This window comes from Gavia stellata, chromosome 17, assembly GCF_030936135.1.
Source record: "Gavia stellata isolate bGavSte3 chromosome 17, bGavSte3.hap2, whole genome shotgun sequence".
Classification (NCBI taxonomy): domain Eukaryota; kingdom Metazoa; phylum Chordata; class Aves; order Gaviiformes; family Gaviidae; genus Gavia; species Gavia stellata.
Genome location: NC_082610.1, coordinates 17,491,088 through 17,509,674, shown reverse-complemented (window position 1 = coordinate 17,509,674; position 18,587 = coordinate 17,491,088). Strand labels below are relative to the sequence as shown.

Here is an 18,587-nt window from a genome sequence, read left to right as displayed (position 1 = left end):
CTCAGGAAATGATAAATGGCAGTTTGGAGACTTCCGTGGCCGGTGCTGTATGCATGTGTCTCGGTAACTGCTGACTCAATCGTGTGCGCTCCTGATGGCTCCCACATTCGCAGCACAGGGAACGCGCAGTCCCGATTCACTCGTTACTGTCCTGCAGTTCGGGACTTCTACACGTGGCCTCGGGATTGGTTTATCTGAAAACAATGCAAACACATTTCGTTAAATTACACTTCAGATAACTTTTTGGTTATCATTACTTTTACAGCGTGTGCTAAAAACCTTGCAATTCCTTTTCCAAAACTATAGTTTCTCTGAATATACCCTGCCACGTTTGGTGTTTTCGGTTGGTTTTTTTTTTCTTTCATAGTATGTTTTCTATGAAGTTGTGAAGTTTTAGGAAATTTAAATAACAGACGAATGAAAACATGGCTAGAATTTGCATGACAGGGTTGGTTTTTTGAAAGTAAAAGAAAACGCTGTCGCTTTTTGTGCACTGCAGAAAGATCTGCTTTAAACAATGCACCGTTTAGTCATATGAGTTCTTTGCAGTGATATGGGCTATTTACTATATAGTGTTACTATAGGAAGTGTATTGCGTGCAAGTGTGCTTGCGTACAAGTCTTTGGAGTGTACTCTTCTGAGCGCTAACAGTGATCCGTGTTTTCAGGCCATTTATATTACCTTAATCCCATTGACATCAATGAGTTTACTCCTCATTTACTCTGGGGTGAAAGAGGAGCGAATTGGGTCTATTGTATATTTAGGAGACACTGTTGCAAAACATGTCCCGTTCCCGAGTCACTGTGGAGGGAGAGAGAGAGGTTCACGGGGTACACGGAGCTCAAGGGATTATTTTTTTTCTAATGTTGCCTCATGAATCTGACTGAAACGGGTCACACAAATGGTAGAAAAAAATTGCATCTACGTGTCCGTGAAAATTTATACGGTGTGCTTGTAAACTGCAACATGAAGTACAGATTAAAGAGTTTGGAGATAATTTGATAGAAAATGAATCGATTCATTGCCTTTAGCTTGAATGTTAGTGTTCCTAGGCACCTTATGAAGAATTTGTGTATTTGGTCATTTGCATCCTTGAAAACCTTTTTAGCGTTCACATAGGAGGCAGTTGTGAAAATGCTGAATGCTTCGAAGATCCCTTCTCTGCCCTTGCTCCTGTTCTTTGCTGTTTCCAAACAAATTCTTCTCCCGCTCCCCTTCTACTTACCCCGCTGTACAGTACCGCGGTGCGGAGCGGCTGGAAAGAGCTGGGTGGAGAACCCTGCCAACGCCGTCAGCGCTCCTTGCCTCCAGTAGAAAGGGTGTTACTTTTATACTGAGGACAGCATGGAACCTTGGAGCGTATTTAACTGAAGGAAGCACCTACCTAAAGTAACTTTCCGCTCTGTGTTTGCCCAGTGAGAAACCTGCCGATGGGTTTTAGGTGCAGTCGGACAGATTAGGAGAAGAGGAATGTGAAATGCAGGTATCTCTGCCCCCTCTGACCAGTTGGGTGCTGGTTTTCAGTTTATATACCATTGATTCTTCACGTTTTGCATGCCAAGCTAAGGGAGGTACCAGCACTGATTAGCATCAGTGTGAGCAGGGACCGTCTGGGCAGAACAGCAGATGACTTCAGCTGGAGAACTACATAATGAATGCTGACCTTGGCATTTGAGTTCCAGCATAATTTTAGGTACATAAATAGCACCTATGAATCACAAGGGGAATAAAATGAAATTATTTGACATTTCTCACATGCTTACAAGTTTTGCTGGGTCAGGTATTGGTATACAATGAGAGATGGAAAAAATGTCGTTCACATGAAAGTCAGAGAACGTATGCTTAAATCTAAAAATAATGCTGAACTTCAGATTGCAACAACAGCTTCTGATTACTCTCTTAATTTTCTCTGTTCATTCAAACGTTCTGGACTGTCTTCTTGTGCCCAGCAATGGGGTGTCACAGTCTCTCACCTCTAGAGACTTCAGAGGGTGAGTGTATTTCGGGGTTGCCCAGTTTTGCAGCATCAGAATGACTGCTCTAGAAATATAACGATGTCTGTCCCCTGGGGTGGCTGATTTAAAACCTTTGCCATGAGCAATGACCCCCGAGCGAGTGAAGTGCGTAATTAGTACAGGTGTTCACCGTACTAACAAAAGCATTTTTAGGCTCTAGGCCTGTCTGCAAAGATTGAGTTCATGTCATTTTCTACACATGGCAAGCTGCTTTGTCCAGCACGGATGTACAAGCCCTAAATTAACTGTAGAATTATAACTAGACCATGGTTACAATGCATAAGGAGAGAAACCTCGTTTTGACCTCTTGTATTGTGCAGTCACTGTTACGGAAAGTTATAGACTATGCGTTTCACATATACTTCTTCCCAAACACATGGATCTTCCTCCCTGAAAAGCTCACTGGGAGTCGAGGGCACTCAGGGAGTAAGGGAAGTGTTGAGCACCTTGCAGCACTGCGTCGCAAACGGGTTTCAGAAAGTTTGACTTGTGTGAAATATTCATATAGAAAATGACACTTATTCCTATGTGCCAGCTGTATGTGGAGAAACGCTGTGATTTAAACAAGTTTCTTCTTTAGCCAGAGGCTTATTTTGCTGTTGTAGTAGATGCTCTGTTGTGCCGCAGCAGGGAAAAAAGAAAGAGAAAGAATCAAGATAAAGTGATATTTGTGATGATGTGTCTGTATGTCTGCACATCATCTGCAGGCTGTGGATTTATTAGTTTTTCAGTCAGTAGAAGTGTTATATAAATAATGCATATCAGAGCTGGTCACACGTGGTCTTCTCACTTGCACATGTACACTGCAAGTACTGTCTGAGCCAGAGAGGAGTAAGGGAGTAAGTGCAACCAGACCTCCTCTGCCTTCGCTGTAAATCAGCTTTTAAAAGGTGGTGTCAGACACTTGTGTTGTCACGAAAGTCCATGTCCCATCTAGAAGGATGCATCGGTGTGGTTATTGTGGGGTTTTCAGGCGGTGTGGGTGCTGTTCCTGACTCAGCCATCATTTTCTGCAGGACTTGAGGCGAGTCATTTCACCTTCTGTTGTTTCCATTTCCTCAGCTGTGAGTATTGGGTATCATAGTGCATTTTGAGGCTTGGAGGTCAAAAATGAAAACAGAAGCACTTGTTATTTTTATAATTTTTATTTTTCCCACTGTTGTTCCGCATCTCTCTTAAAACATATAATTCGAGATTATTTCTTGTTTTGAAAAGACTGTTGCTTGAATATATGAATCAACAATGCAGGTGCCATAAAGTAAAAAAGAGCAACTTATACATGAAAGGAACTGTGATGCTTGAGACTGAATTAAACTCCTTTCACGTTCCAGAGCAGATGTCTCAGAGCCAAAATTGTTAGCCAAATCACATAAAGGCATCCGTGAAAACGGATGAAAATGTCTTAATTAATTCAGAATGACATTAGCATTTTAATCTGTAAAGTCCTTAGTAGGTGCTATCTGACAACCTTTGAAAAAAAGGTGGCATGGGTAGGGGTGAATGAATTTCTCCACTAAGTAGCTGATTATTCTGTCTGTTGGACGGGGGGGAAAGACACTACTTAGCAAAAGAAAGAAAATAAGTAATTCCATAGTAACCTCTTTCACTCTTTCAAGGAAAATGTGCAAAGGGAAAATAAGAAATGCCTGCAGCTGAACCAGTTTGTGTGGTGATACTCAGATCTTCCAAGTGAAGCACGGTCTGGCTTCTGCGAACACAAATGATCAATCTCCAGGAGAAGCAGGCTGCAGCTTGCTTCAGAAACCAGGGTGCTGATTCTCTGATGTTCCCCTCCTGGAGTGCCATGGTCAATGAAGTCCTTCCTGACTGATGCCCAAGACAAACTTGGTCCGTCTGTGGAGGACCATTCCTTAGATGACAATTAAAGTGATGTCTCTCATCACCTGCAACCATTGAAGATCCTGTGGCACTCTTTGTCTGCCTTACACAGGGTTGGGCAGCTTCTTTCTGCCACCGTGATGTTCTCTTATGCTTTCGCCATATCACTACTCTTTGTTCCTAGCTGTAAATGCTGTGGAGTGTTACCATGTGCTGTGAAACAGATGCTGCCTCTCATCGCAGTGAAACTACATTTTGTTATTGATTTAACAGGGGCTAGTGCAGCCCTTAATGGCAGGAGCTTGAGGGGAGAGATCCAGCTACATATTCATGCTCCTCCTTTGTGCAATCGATAACAGTTCTGGTAGGAGGTGGGAGTGGAGAAGTGAAACATCACAAAGCTTTACGTGCAAGACTGTCACCACCTCAGCCTGAAGGATCTTCCAGTATTTCATCATGTCTAGACTATATGTACTGTGTTATCTTGTGTAGAAGCCTTCTCTATCATAGGATAAAATTACAAAGCCCAAATCCTTTTTGTTTTGAACAGTAATGGTCATCATTATCTTAAGAATGAGCAATCCAGCATACTGCCTATGAACCAGAAGAATAGCAAGAGGTGGGTGCACATTGAACATCTGGAGCTGGGCAGATCATTTAGTCTTCAAGCCTGTCATGATGATTAATCAGCTAGGAAAGACTGTGAGCCTTTTGCTTCCACCACTGAGCAGTTGCTTACACTGCCGATAGATCCGCTATTTGAGTCTTGGTTTACCAGTCCAAATAAATGCCCAGCCCGGCTATATTCCTAGAAGAAGTTATTGACAAAGGAAAGCACTAAGGATTTTTTGTTATCTTTGTCATCCATTAAATTTTTCAAACACATTATTTTATCAGAAACATTTGGTTACTTTTGAAGTCATTACAGCTTAAAATGTTAGGGAGAAGAGCCTTGATATTTTAACTGACTCAAAACCAGAGGGAAACCTGCAATGGACCCAATTTGGAAAGTTAACCCATGCAGCACTTGTTATTGGCAGCAGCCAAACAGCCTGTCTCTTAGTTTTCAAAATGAGTCAAGCCCCCAAAGTGTTAGGAAATGGGCTTAAACCCATGAGGATGTATTTAAGCAAGAAAAAGGAAACAGATATCAGAGTCTTTAAAATCTAGTTTCGGAGGCCTTGGTGTACACAGAAGACCTGTTTTCAAGGTTTCCTCCGCAATAATGTTGGTTGGAAGCTAACTCTGGAACTGGAAGCTGGTATTCTCGCATAGCTGGTTGGCTTCAGAACTTGGAATTTAAAGAAAAATGTCTAAAACTACAAAATGCATAACAAAATAATCACTTCATTTCCCCCAAATTCAGCTGGCAGAGCTGTTGAACTCCTGCAGGCACGGTAATGACTTTGTATGACCCATGAAATTTGACTGAAAACCCTTCTTCGTTAGCAGTTGGTTGCCTTTGTTTTGCTCCTAGTATCCGTACGATCTACTAGCTTGCCTTTATGAATAATACCATGACAGCCAACAAGCAGTTTCTTTTCCTTTTAAACACGGGTTTCCACTGGTAAATACATTACGTTCTAGTTTACTCATTGGTTATTTGCTGGCTTGTGATTGACTGTATCTGCATCCACTTTTTGAAGTGGTCCGTAAACGAATGAAATGCGGTTTTGGGGTGTCCAAGGCAACTTGATTTTAGAAGGGTGCAGAGCACCTGCATCTTCTCTGGATTTCAGTGGTTTTGCTGGGTGCTTACATTTCTACAAAATGAAAGCATTTTTATTTTTAGAGTATTCTGAAGGAGGTATTTCCGAGGATATGATTTCAGCAGAAGTGAATGGTGGTTGGAAAGGCTGGGGGAGTTGAGTGGGCTCGCAGACTTTTTATCACCAGTAAATTTCACCTCTGATCTCTGTGCAGCCCCTGGGAATGAAAAGTGCCTTTGGAATTCTGTGTGGTTTTCTTTCGTCCCACTGAGCTTTCCCACTGAAATTTTCTGTCTTGCATCTGTGTCTTTGTAAAGTTTAATGCAATGGCAAAACAAGAGCCGCCTCCTTTCTGAGGAGCAGACTCAAGCGTACAAGAAAACAGCCCTGGTTTTGTGTGTTCAGAATGGGTGCAAACTTGCCACCTTATTGATCACCAGCATTTCTAACCTTCAAGTGCCATGGCCCATAAATGACTTCTCCATAATAATATTTATCAAAGTATTTCTGGTCTAATTATTCATGCTGAGCTTGTTCTCTAAAAATTTCTCTTGAAAGAATCTTTTTAAAGATTTGTCTTTTGAAAACAAATTCATGACCACATCAAACAGAGATTCATGTTGCCGTTGGTTTAATTACCAGCAGCCCTCAGGGAATCTCAAAACTCACTGCTGTTATAATCGCTTCTCTCCCTTTCGCTCCCCCACTCCTTTTCCCCTTCCATTTTTGATTGCTGCAGAAGTCATCGTATGGTTATTAATTTTTTAAGCACATTTTAGGTAGAAAGGAGTTTATGTCCTTTTTTGCCCATACATTAGCTATCAAATCATAAATAATGAGTAGATTATGGATGCTAAAAAAGGAATTGGCCAAAAATCTTTTTTTTTTTTAAAAACAGTTGAAATCATCTTGGTTTTTAACATTTTAAGCAAAAAGCAGATGGTGGTGCCCTTGCCTACTCATGCCATGCCGTAAGCTCCGATCCATAACCTGTGGATGCGTCTCACTTTCTATTCCAACCAGATAACCCAGTGCACCTAGTCTGGCTTTATTCCCTTCGAAAAGCCGTACGGATGCCTCGTTTGGGTGAAGTGTGAAGCATAACATAAGCGATGCTGACCTAACTCAATGTGATACATGGCATATTTGCTTTAAAAAGTGGAGCAGTCTTAAATCTGTTTTGAATTAGGAAAAGTGTTTGAGAGCAAGAAAGGAAAAAGGGAACTGTTTCATAGCAGGCATCTGAAAAATAACAGTTTGTAGGAAAGAGGAAAAATTGTCAGGCAAAACCTAACAGTTAAAGCTGAAAAATGTATTTCTAACACTGGGGATTATGAGTCTATATCTTATTCTTTGTTTTTTTAAAAATAAAATCTTGGCAACTTAAGTGCATACTATGAAGATCCAGAACGAGAACAGCTACTCAATGGTGAAATTATCAGCAGTACTCCGGCAAGGGGTTATTAGTCATAGTCCCAGTATCATACGAGAGCCAGAGCCAAGGATTCAAGAAGCAAAACATTCCCCTTTGGAGAGAGGTCAAGATTAGTCACTTTTGTTTTCCTTAATAGGTGAGGGTGGTAGGGGGGGTTGGGTTGGGTTGGGGTTTATTTTGTTGTGGAGAAGGGTTTGGGACATATTTTTATGCTAGTTGGGTCTTTCACTTCTTTTTTAACCCTAAAGTGTTGTAAATATGCCACTGTTCCGCACTGGAAACGGGAAGCTACGGCTAGGAGAAAGCTGTTGTCTGATAGCCAAGCTTCTGACAACAGAAATATGGAGTGATATTCAGAGGCTGTACTGCCGTGATTAAACCAGCAGAAAGAGTCCTCCAGAGGCAAGTACCACAGGGAGTTTTCTTCACATCTGTGGAACTGAAGCATCCGAAATATCAGTGCCTGTTAGCTGAACAGAGCCTGTCTTTCCTCTGCAGATAGGTACCGGGGTGCTCAACCAGAAGGACCCAACGTACGAACGTTTTGCTGAACAAGTATGTGATTGAGAATGAGAAAGCAATCAGTTTTCCAACCTTCCGTCTCATTAAAAAACAGAAAAGTGCTTTGAAGTTTTCTTTGAGACCTGAAAGTCTGCCCAGGACAGGGGAAAAGGTTTTTAAGGTTTTGTTAGAGCTCCTCCTTCCACGTTGAAGTTAAAGATGTCTAGTGTATCTGAAGGTGGGCCGTTAAGTGTACTGCCTCAGTTTTCCCCACTTTGTGCTAGCAATAACAGTACGTATCTACTGCAGTGTTCTGCTGTATAGGCACACAAAGGTTCACACAGTGCTTTGGATGTAAGATGCACTAATGACCGCCATTTATTCTGTAACTATATCCAAACTATCGCATAAAGACAAGGGGCTTTTTTTTCCTGGTTTCTTTGATCAATATTTCCCTTATATTTCTTCTTATCTCAAGCCTGTTTGACATCCTCCATAAGGCTGGATTTCAATTTAAGCATAATTTGGGAAACTGTTTATGGTGATGGTGCTAGATGGATGTCCGGTGATTTCTGTGGATACATAAACTTCTCATACTTTTGGTATCATTGATTTACTTGTAAGGAAAGCATCCCTCTCTTCTTGCCAACTTGTGTCTTATTTTTAAATGGAGATGGAAGACAGTTGTGTCTGGTCAAAGAGATATTCTTTCCTGAGGGTGAGGCTACAGTAAATGAAGATAAGCTAATTCTTGAAAAATCCAGAGTATTCAGTTAATAGGATAGGGGGATTTTGTCTTCTTTAGTAGCTTCTGATAAAAGTTATATTTAGAGACAAGACCCTAAACTTCACTTTCCTGGCTTCATGCAAGGAGGGAAAAACATTCCAAGCTCCCTTGTTCCTCTACTGATACTCTGTTAGTTTAGAAGAAAGGGTTAAAAAAATAAATATCTGACCTTTGTAATATTTTAGAGAAAAAATGCTGTATCCTGAGGCAGTGCTGGGCCAAAGACTGTAGATTTTGGACACTGTCCTAACTTGAAAATTTCCATGTGTTTTAAGTCTTGTCTCATTTATCTACAAGAGTCAACCACAAATTTTAATTGCTTGGCTACAGCCCTCTGGATGCCAGATAGATCTGCGAACGTTGCGCACATCTGGGCATGCAGGCAGCGCTGCGAGGCCAGCAGGACTGGCCTGGGAGCTTGGGGGGTGATGGGCAAGCAGGGGGGCTTCGTGGCCCAAATCTGCACCTAGAGCAAAAGAATGATTCTCGGGAACAGCTGATTTCCAACGGTTTGGGTGTTTTAAATAAGCCAAATGTTTTTGCAAGAGTTGTTAATAGCAGCAACAAAAGCGCTGAACCGAGGCCACCGTTCTCAGCTCTCTCTTCTCAAGTAGCAGCCGTATCCAGTCTCTGCTTCTCACCATCTCCTCCAGCCACATCCATCGTGGTCCTCATTTCTCTCTTGACTAGCAGCATCTTAGGACATCCCTTTCCAACTTTTTTTACCCTCAGGCCTTTCTGAATCCTCTCCACTTCTAACATAAACACTGCCCCAAAAGCTTTCCACCTTTTGAAGTCTTGTACTCTATAACAGTCCATGGCCAAGTGTATTTCGCTGTCCCGTAACTTAATTCTTCCGTTTGCCAGTGTCCTACCGACCTCCTTGTTAGAAGGAGAGGCATATATTCATCTTATCTTGCTTCCTTTAGTCAAGCAGCAAGTCACAGCCAGATAATTTTGTGAAGGTGACATGTCAAAACCAAATCAACTCGTGTGTTTGTAACTTTTACTTTCTATTTATTTCTCATAATTTTTAAGATCTTAAAGGAATTGTTCTCTTACATAAGCACAGCATCTGTTGTTGCTGCTTGTTGCTTTGTAGGTCTCATTTAACAGTTCCTCTTGTACCTGAAGTTTTGCCTGCTGCTGATCTGCAGCATTTATTCGCATAAGGATTATGTACCCGAGTTGTGTGCAAGTGGCTGGAAATAGTCAAAGATAGCTGTGGAGGTTTCTGTTTTATTGCGTAACATCTTCTTCAGCTACTGCTCTTCTGAAGGCTGTGTCTTCATTTTCATTTGGTGGTGAGACACTGGAACAGGCTGCCCAGAGAAGTGGTGGAGTCACCATCACTGGAGGTGTTCAAGGAACGTGTGGACGAGGCATTGTGGGACATGGTTTAATGGGCATGGTGGGGTTGGGTTGATGGTTGGACTTGATGATCTTACAGGTCTTTTCCAACCTTAGTGAGTCTGTGATTCTGTGTGATTCTGTGAAAAATGGCAGTATCATAAAAGCGGCAGTTATAAAAACATGCTGCCAATAGTCTGTGTTTGGTAACATATATGCTGTATCTTACATTATATTATTTATTTAATCATATACTACTGAAGTGGCTTTTTCATAACAGTTTTTCAGGTTTTGACCTGTCAGAGCATGTCTTTTACTATTGTTGGTTTCAAATAGAATTCAAGGGAGACGTCTAATCTGAAAAATGGCATTATGGTTGTAATCTACACTCTTCTAAGAATCATGAAAATCCACATGAAAGAAATGGAGCTGAGTGAATAGTTAACCAGAGATGCCGTATTTCCAGAAACTTTGAGGAAGCCTTTAGATGTTTTTTCTGTGGGGAAAAGGACATTTGGAAAGGCAAAATAATAATTCTCTGCAGTATAGTTACTTGCTTATCAAAGTTGCTTTCCCAATTCTAATGGAAAGAAAGAATGCATAAATCAGGCCTGTCATTTCTCCCGTTTCCTATAGCTTGAGCATCTGGTACCCCGGAGCTTGTGCTGCACAATCAGGACAACATTCTTCAAACAAACAAAAATTACTTTAAAATGCCACAAATGTGATACTAATCAAATGGTCACATGCTGGTGTTACCAGTTGGTTTTACTTCCCAACGTAATTAAGAAAAACGTGTGACAAAACTGAGTTCCTGTACGGTGCATTAGGAATTTACTATGCCAAGTCAAGCCCTTTTTAACAGCAGTTCACTGATATCAAGGTAACTTCTGGAGAACGGAGCCAGTGACTGGCTTATAAATCCTGGTTGTTCCTGAGCTCTGTCCCTGACTCAACAACTCGGAAGTTTCTTTCTTGGATATTAGGAAAAAGTTCTTTACTGAGAGAGTAGTGAAACATTGGAAGAGGCTGCCCAGGGAGGTGGTAGAGTCACCATCCCTGGAGGTATTCAAGGAGCGTGTGGATGTGGCGTTGTGGGATGTGGCTTGATGGGCATGGTGCTGTGTGGTGTGGGTGGGTTGTTTTGGTGTGGGTTGTGGTGTATTTTGTGGTTTGTGGGTGGTTTGGTTTTTTTTTTTAATGGTTGGACTTGATGATCTTACAGGTCTTTTCCAACCTTAGTGATTCTGTGATTCTGTGATTCCCAGTCCCAGGTCATCGCCCTGTGTGAAAGCACAAGCGGCACACCCTGATTACCAGTGAATTACCAGCAGCCATTTGAGGGTTACTACTACAAAAAATAAGGGGTTTTTTACACTTTTGAGAAGTGTAGGAGAAATATTTTACTGTAAAAATACAGAGTAAGATGAGACCGGCAACAGTCTCAGTTTGCTGAAAAAACAGAACAATTTTTAGTATCTCAAAGCGAAGAAGAGATTGGCACTGATAGCTTTGTGCAAGAGAGCTGATTTTAGGACACAGTGTGTAGCAAATGCCTTTCCTTCCAAAGATGCTTTTTGTCTCAAAGTTATCCATTTTATTTGTCAGTTAAGACAGTGGTTACAGTGTTCATATCATATTTTCATTGACTAGAAAGTGACTTGTCACATGCAGCCCTCAAAACCTGTTAATTTTGTTCCTCAGAAGCTCAGCCTTTATCTTTTCCTAGTGATGAGTAATCTTATATTAAAGAGAGTGTTTTCTCACTGGCTCCACTTCCTCTGTCCTTCCCCCAGACACCGCACACATACTCCCTTCTTTGGCCAACTCTCAAGAGAAAGTACAGACAGTCTGGAGAACAAATCTTCCTTCATGCAGATTACATTCTCCTATAAACACCTCGGCGAGGGGTATATAGCCTCCAGCAAGACTGCTGCCTAATCTCTGGCAACAAAATAAACAAATGGAAGCCAGAAGCTCTGATAAGGGGATTCACAAGAATCTGGGATCTTGGGTACTGTAAATGGAAGGAAGACTCTTTCCATGATTTTTCAAGAATCATGTATCTGAAGAAAGAAACCTTCCTTAATAATACTGAAATTATTGGTCTCTCCTGCCACTGTTGTAGAGAAATGTTCCAAATAAATCCTCTATGAAGATTCCCATACCTATACCTGAGCGTCTCTAGAAAGCCACTCCTAACACCGTATTTGTTCCTGTCCACAGGGCCCTCAAAACTAAAGCATTAACTTTTAGAAATGTTGAGCTACCAAAATGTGCAGGGACTTAGCAAAAAGAGGAGCCGGCAAAGCTGCTCTCTGAAGCTTCCTCAAATCTTCTCAAGAACCATACTTAACTAGGACGGATCCCACCAAAGAAAAACATGATTTATAACCACACCTTTGCTTGCAAAACACATTCACCATTTTCTTAAGTACCACTTGATACTGATACCTTCCTTCATATCATTGCCATTAACAGGTATCATAAGTTCTGGAATATTTTTTGCCTCTTATCTTTTCTTCAACTGAGTCCTTAGTGTGCCTGACGATGATTTTGTTAACAGAAAGGACATTTTTGTGTGTTTTTCTGAAATATAAAACTAGCTCATTACTGAGTATAGTATTGAATAGTGAACACGTTAGGGATTCTATACAACACCGCTTACGAGGATGCACAGATGAAGAAAGAATAATTTTCTTTCCTTAGAAGTTTGCCACACTATAGAGCGTTAGGGTGCTCCTTATTAAGAGGCCACCAGAAGCGATAAATACTTGAAGATCTCCCCAGTCATCTTCAATTATCTTGAAAAAGTGCCTTAAAGAGTTGACTCCCTTCGAGCTAAAAAGCTGCACCCTTAGGAATGAATGCTGCTCAGGATAAGTCAGGATAGCAGACTTGGGGGTCTAATGTTGGAAAAGCAGCTGAAATTTTCCTTTATCACATTTTTGTTCAGCCAAGTGTAGCTTGCGTTCTGGTTTTCCTCTTCTCCTTTAGCAGCTTCCCGCTCGGCTTTCTATATTAAGAACAAGCACAGTCCTCCTGAACCCACTGAGTGAGCACCGTGCTGCTAAAAGATCTCTTGATTAAACACAAATTATTTGTTTAATCAGTCAACCGTGTTAAGAACATGGGTAATTATAAACCACCATTCTGTCCAAAGGGACTATGATTTTTACCCTTAATAATATTTACTTTCAAAATCTCTGAGAATGAGAATGACGGGCAGATGAGACAGCTTTAATCGACAGCGTTAATCAGCCTTGATCCCTCCAGATCATGGAGCAGCGTTTGGCATAGCTTATTAGTAATTTGTGGTCTTTTCGGCCTAAATGTCAAAATCCTGATTTTGTCCTTCGGCTTCCCCACTATCCTGAATATCCATGGCTGAAAATACCGTTCCCCTCAGCTCTGTAATTCCACCTGCCCTTGCCCCTTCCCCGTAAATCCCTATAATCAGTTTTGGGAGTAGATCTCCAGAACGTTGCTCGTTAGTTCTCCGTTACAGGGGTGCATTAAGGGAGACTCTCCTCCAGATGTCCCTGGAGCCACTCAGGCTTCTTTGGTGTTTTTTTTTTAAAAAAAAGCAAGGAAAGAAATTCATTGTTACCTTTTATGTTCTGAATCGTACCATGGATTTGTTATGAATGCTTAAAATAACGGGGCATTTAAGATTGTTATAATGTGAAGATCTGGAGAATTTTAATAGATCAATTGGTCATTATTTTGTTCTCTCCTCTCGTCACAAGACCAGTCTCTGTCTTGTTCACTAGCACCTCCTGGAACGCCTTTGATATCTTTATAGAAGTTGGCATGGCACTTTATATCCAGTTGTAGAGGACTGCTGCTCCTGAAAACATGACCTAAGAGGAGCCTGTGGTCCATAGGAACTGCGTCATCGCCACCAGCATATTGTGTGAGGCGTCAGAGTAGTCATGTGCCTCTGTGACTTGTTAGGGAGAGCAAAAACCTGTTCCGTCACATAGCTACATTTCTTCATGATGTGCCCTTCAAGACTTGCGCTCTAATCTTTCAGCCTTTGTGAAGAATTACTCGGTTTGGGCTTTTTTTTTTTCTCAGTGCACTGCATGGATGGGCTTTTTTTATTTATTTATAAGAGCTAGGTTCAAAACTTGTTTAAATCTGCTTCTCTCCATCTGGGCTCAATCTATGATCCTTGGATCTCTTTTTAAAAAGAACTTATCTCGGAGGATGGAAAAATCTTGTTTTCATACAATATTTCAGTAAGACTTAGGAATAACTGTGGTGTGTAATTTCTGAAGAGTTTCAAATACTGCTTCCTCTCCCCAACGACTATAAAATACAAAGGAAATTATTTGCATATAAAGAATTTGGTATCCAAACATCATGCTTCTAATGAAACATAAATCAGCTGGAAAGAGCTTACTTAGTTTTTCCTAAAAGAAACAAATCAGTCTGAGTTATTTTTCTATGTAATTAACACTGTTTGCTGTTTTAAGTAGAGGGATCAGAGTTGTCCAAAGCAGTTAAGATTGTAGCAACATCAGCAGTTTTTCTGTTTGCTTTACTTTTATTCGTTCTGGCATCATAGCTAATTTCTAATCAAGTAAACGTGTTTGAAAGTATGATTCAGGGGAGATGGTACACTTCTCCATGCTAAGTGCATAAAGCTAGTTTAATAAAAAGGGTACTGCACACAATGTCGTTTTTCTAGTGGGTGTAATTATCTCTGCAGCAAACAAGTGAACAATGTATTTCAGGATGTGTGTTTGGATGACGATGGGCAGACTGGGCACTCTAATAAGCAAGGCCGTTCACCAGCAAGCCTCTTATTCTTGTACATCAGAGGCCTGTGATGACAGTAGAAGTTGCCTTCTGGTGGCTTTTAATTGTCTCTTTAAAATGTCTCATACTTTAAGCAGTCAGCCCTTTGGCAGAACCGAGGATGGGGACCCATTGTCCCATTGCCGCCTCATTCACAAATGTCATCTTTTCTGATCCGGCCCCAAGAAGCATGAGCAGAGCAACACGCAGAAACCCACACTGGTCCTTCTCTTGTAATATCCAAAGAATATGTTGCTATTTGGGATTGACAATTCAGTCCGAGATTGATCCAGAGCCCGCTGAAATCACTGGAAGTCTGTGATTGCCAAAAACTACCACTGACTTCAGCGTGTCTTGGAGCAAACCCTTCACGGGCACAGAACTCCCTGGGAAATGGCTTGGTTTATTGGAAAGCAAAACTGATTAAACAACAGCTAAACACAACCAGCTATCTGGACCTCCCTCCACAAAAGCTCTGTGGCGTTAGACCCCGACCCCGACAAGCAGGAACGTGGAAGGCGAAGGTCTTTACTTTTTATCTCATATGGCTCAGCTCAATAGTAATTAGCTTCTGCCTCTGCTTCTGTGGGCCTCCTGCACTCCACAGCTGCAGCAGCCAAACCTTGTTCCCTAGAAAAAATTAGACAATTATCTCTGGGAATTTATTTCCCAGCAAGAATATTCACATCTCACTTCCCTCCAGTACTTCATCACCAAGATGTACAGCTCTTGAAGGACTATCCAGATCTCAGTCCAATCTGCTGTCATGTTCAATAGCTCATCACTGCAGGAGTTTCATAAATGCACATTTTCCAGATATATCTTCAGTCTGTGTTTCCTCTGGTAATCCCTGCCTGGACTCACAAATTAAGAAATAGATATATAAAAATCCCCTAGTTTAGAATAAGGAGCAAAAAGACATCTCTTGTTGGAGGAAAATTGTCCTTCAGACTCCGAAGATAGCATTTTGTCTGCAGCCTTCCACTACAGCCCTTCCAGCGCAGCTCTCTCAGAAAGCAAGCGATACCTGGGCAGTGGGGCAGGGAGGAATAAGGTATTTTTGCAGGTGTCACTAGCACTGATTTGTACCGTCACGCTTGGAGCATCGTGAGTTTGCCATCTGTGATGGGCACCGTTTGGGCAAAGCACGCCCTTTTTTAAGGGAGTGAGCAAACAGCGAATGAAAACCTGATGATCTGCTCAATTTTCCATCTGTATTTTCTTCTAGAAATCTCAAACTTTTGTGTTCTTCAGCTTCCTCATTTGAAGAATCTCATTTTTCAACAGCATTTCCACCCAGAATTACTAGTGTTTCATGTACCATCTAGGGTGCTTTGCCTAATGTTTTCAAAACCAGCTGCAAAGTATAAATTTCTGGCACCTCATATTTTTAAATCACTGTATCTGCTTCCCTACCAGTTGTACAAAGTGTTTGAAAAAAACAGCATTTTCTCTACGGTGGAAAAACATTTTAGTCTCTGCTGAAATCCTCCAGGTTTGTTGATGTTCTGCTCAGCCTTACTGTCTTTTACTCTCCTGTGTGATACTTGGATGATGGCCAGGCACATATAAATTGCTCCCACTCATGCTCTCTCTGGCGGTTTTATGTGCCTCTCACTACTTTCTAGCAGATATTTTAGGCAGCAATTTATTCCTATCACGTTTTTTTCTGCTTACTTTCTTTTCCCATTTTAAAACCTATTACATCTTTTTGCCTAGAATTTCCTTAGTGTTTTAGGATGCCTGTGGATTGATGGGTCAGAGACTACAATGGCAAAATCGTGGCTTGTAGGAGGGAGTAGGAAGCCATAAGAAAGACTCTTACTGTCCAATTTCAATGCGTGCCATGCCAAGAGGCAGCGAGTGGGCATGGCTTTCAAGCTGGAAGTGCCCATCTTCCCCTCAGGATGTCTGGCTCAGTACATTGGAGGCAGCACAGAGAGGAGGCTTCCCATGCCGGATAAGAGGCGTGGTATGGATTACTTTTTGATTGGAAAATGCAAGAAACCAGAGACTGACTCTGTGGTGCTCCTAGAAACATTTAGTTCTTGATTTTCCTCTGACTGCCCCAAGCATACACCAAATAGAGTCTAAATTTTGGACAAATCCATGACCTAGCTCTATTAAGTATCCTGATTTTTCATTCTATTTCTCCTAAAGATTAGAAGAAAGAGCAGACAAAGCAAAAAAGAGGAATTAAATAATTTAAGGGGCTTCTGTCTAAAGGCAGAAGAAAATGAGCATTACGGATTCAGGCTGAACCTTCCCCTGCAGCCCCCCAGCTGAAAAATTAGCTTTCACCCCTCTTAGAAGAGTTTCTGGCTTGCTGTGAATCACGTCATTCAAACGGCAATCCTAGTGATCACTGTGTCATCGGGGGGGTGAGAGCCTAAGACTGACTCACGCCCCGCTCCCAGCCCTCGCCGCAGCCCCCAGCAGCTCGACACTTGCATCAGCAAAAACATCTGTGGGGCATTTTGTGGCCTGAGCTGGTAATTGGGCCCAAACGTAACGAAGAGCATCAGTCGGTCCTGGCTTAGAGTTGATTAGGTCACCGCAAGTAGAACAGACGTTTACTAGAGCATATTGATATTATTAAGGCGTGTAAGCGTGTTAGAAGTTTATCATGTTTTCAAAAAAATATGGACATAATAATAACAAAAAAACCACAGATACTCGGATCTGGGACTTAGTTCTCTATCCCAGCACATCTCTTTAAAAGGCCATTTGTCATGCGTTCATCCGGGTATGAGATGAGTGTCAAAGCACGTACCAGGGGTGAGTATGAACAGGCCTGTCCTCATCCAACTCTGACCTATTGCATTAAATCTCTAATGCTCTGCTTGGTGGACGGCGAATCTGTGGTGTCTTCATAGAGGTTGTCGTGATCCTAATTAAGAAAACTGTCATTTTAAGATTGCATTTGTATCACATGGTTTGTTGCAATTTTCTCACCTGCTGCTACTAAACGAACCTTCCCTTTGCCTTGGTAGGTTACACAAATGGACCAGAAACTGAACCTCATTACAGATATGCTGCATCGTCTGGTTTCCCGTCAGCAGGGGGATCAAGGGAACAACAGATCATCTCAGAGAGGCAACAACGTCAATTCGGATCTTTTCCTCCCCAATAACACCCTGCCGACCTACGAGCAACTGACAGTACCGAGAAGAAACGAAGATGAGATATCCTGATGTGGTGTAAGTCTGGGTTGGGTTCTTCCCACCTTTCTCCTTTAAATGGGACTGAATGTTGAGAACCTGGAAAGAATTAAGTTCATCAGCCATCCAAGAAATCACGCGACTACTGTATCTATACCACTAGTCTCAAATACGCTCTTCTAATGCCGCTCGTAATAGCTGAAGGATTGCCAGGCTGTCTTCTACCAGGCAAAACTTACTGAAGCTCCACGTTGATTTTGTTCACGAACAAATGATCACAACTCATTATTTCTCAGAAAGACCAAAACTATGTAAAGACAGGCAAAATGACAAGGATTTAGAGCTCCTTTAATAATAATAATAATAGTAATAATAATATTCTAATAATACTTGAACTTAGATGGAAAAAGTGCATTCTGTTCATGAATCTGCAGATAGCAATATATTTCTACTACTAAGGTTTTTAAAACAAACTAGGATAACTTATGTTGTTTTTATTATATAAACATACACTAACATTCTAAAGAATGACAAACCACATACTGAATGATCTTCTTTTTCTGTTTTATTTTATCGTTGCTACATAAACAGTTATCAGATAATGACCAGGTTTTTTAAATCTGTTTTTCTTCAGGGAGGAACTAATCCTTAATCTGGAACAATACTATTTATAGTGGAAAGTGCTATAGATTTTTTAAGATATCAGTTTTTCATGGGGAGACAATAAAGTATTACATAGAAAAAATTATTCTGCTTTCTAGAAAATTGTTGCCAAAGAATTTATATATAAATAGAAAACGCAGTGGTCTCAACGTACTTGTCCTGAAATAGCTTTTTAAAAAAGAAGGCCCACTACTTCTTAAATCTACTGGTTTTTAGCTTACAGTCGCCAAGAATAGTACAAGAGGCTGAAGTGACTGGACTTGCCAGTCAAGTGCTTGAGCTGGCCACTTACTGAGCATCCATAATCCTCGCAGGAATCGA

General features: G+C 41.3%; 1 protein-coding gene across 1 annotated transcript in view; it reads left to right on the top strand.

Annotated features, from left to right (window-relative positions):
• The window catches only part of KCNQ1 (potassium voltage-gated channel subfamily Q member 1), a 357,426-nt gene extending 339,166 nt beyond the window's left edge, over positions 1 to 18,260 (top strand). The window contains exon 18 of the mRNA XM_059825697.1: positions 17,436 to 18,260. Within this exon, the coding sequence (XP_059681680.1) occupies positions 17,436 to 17,636 (201 nt within the window). The 3' untranslated portion in view covers positions 17,637 to 18,260. The remainder of the gene's footprint in view (positions 1 to 17,435) is intronic.
• The last annotated feature ends 327 nt before the right edge of the window (positions 18,261 to 18,587 follow it).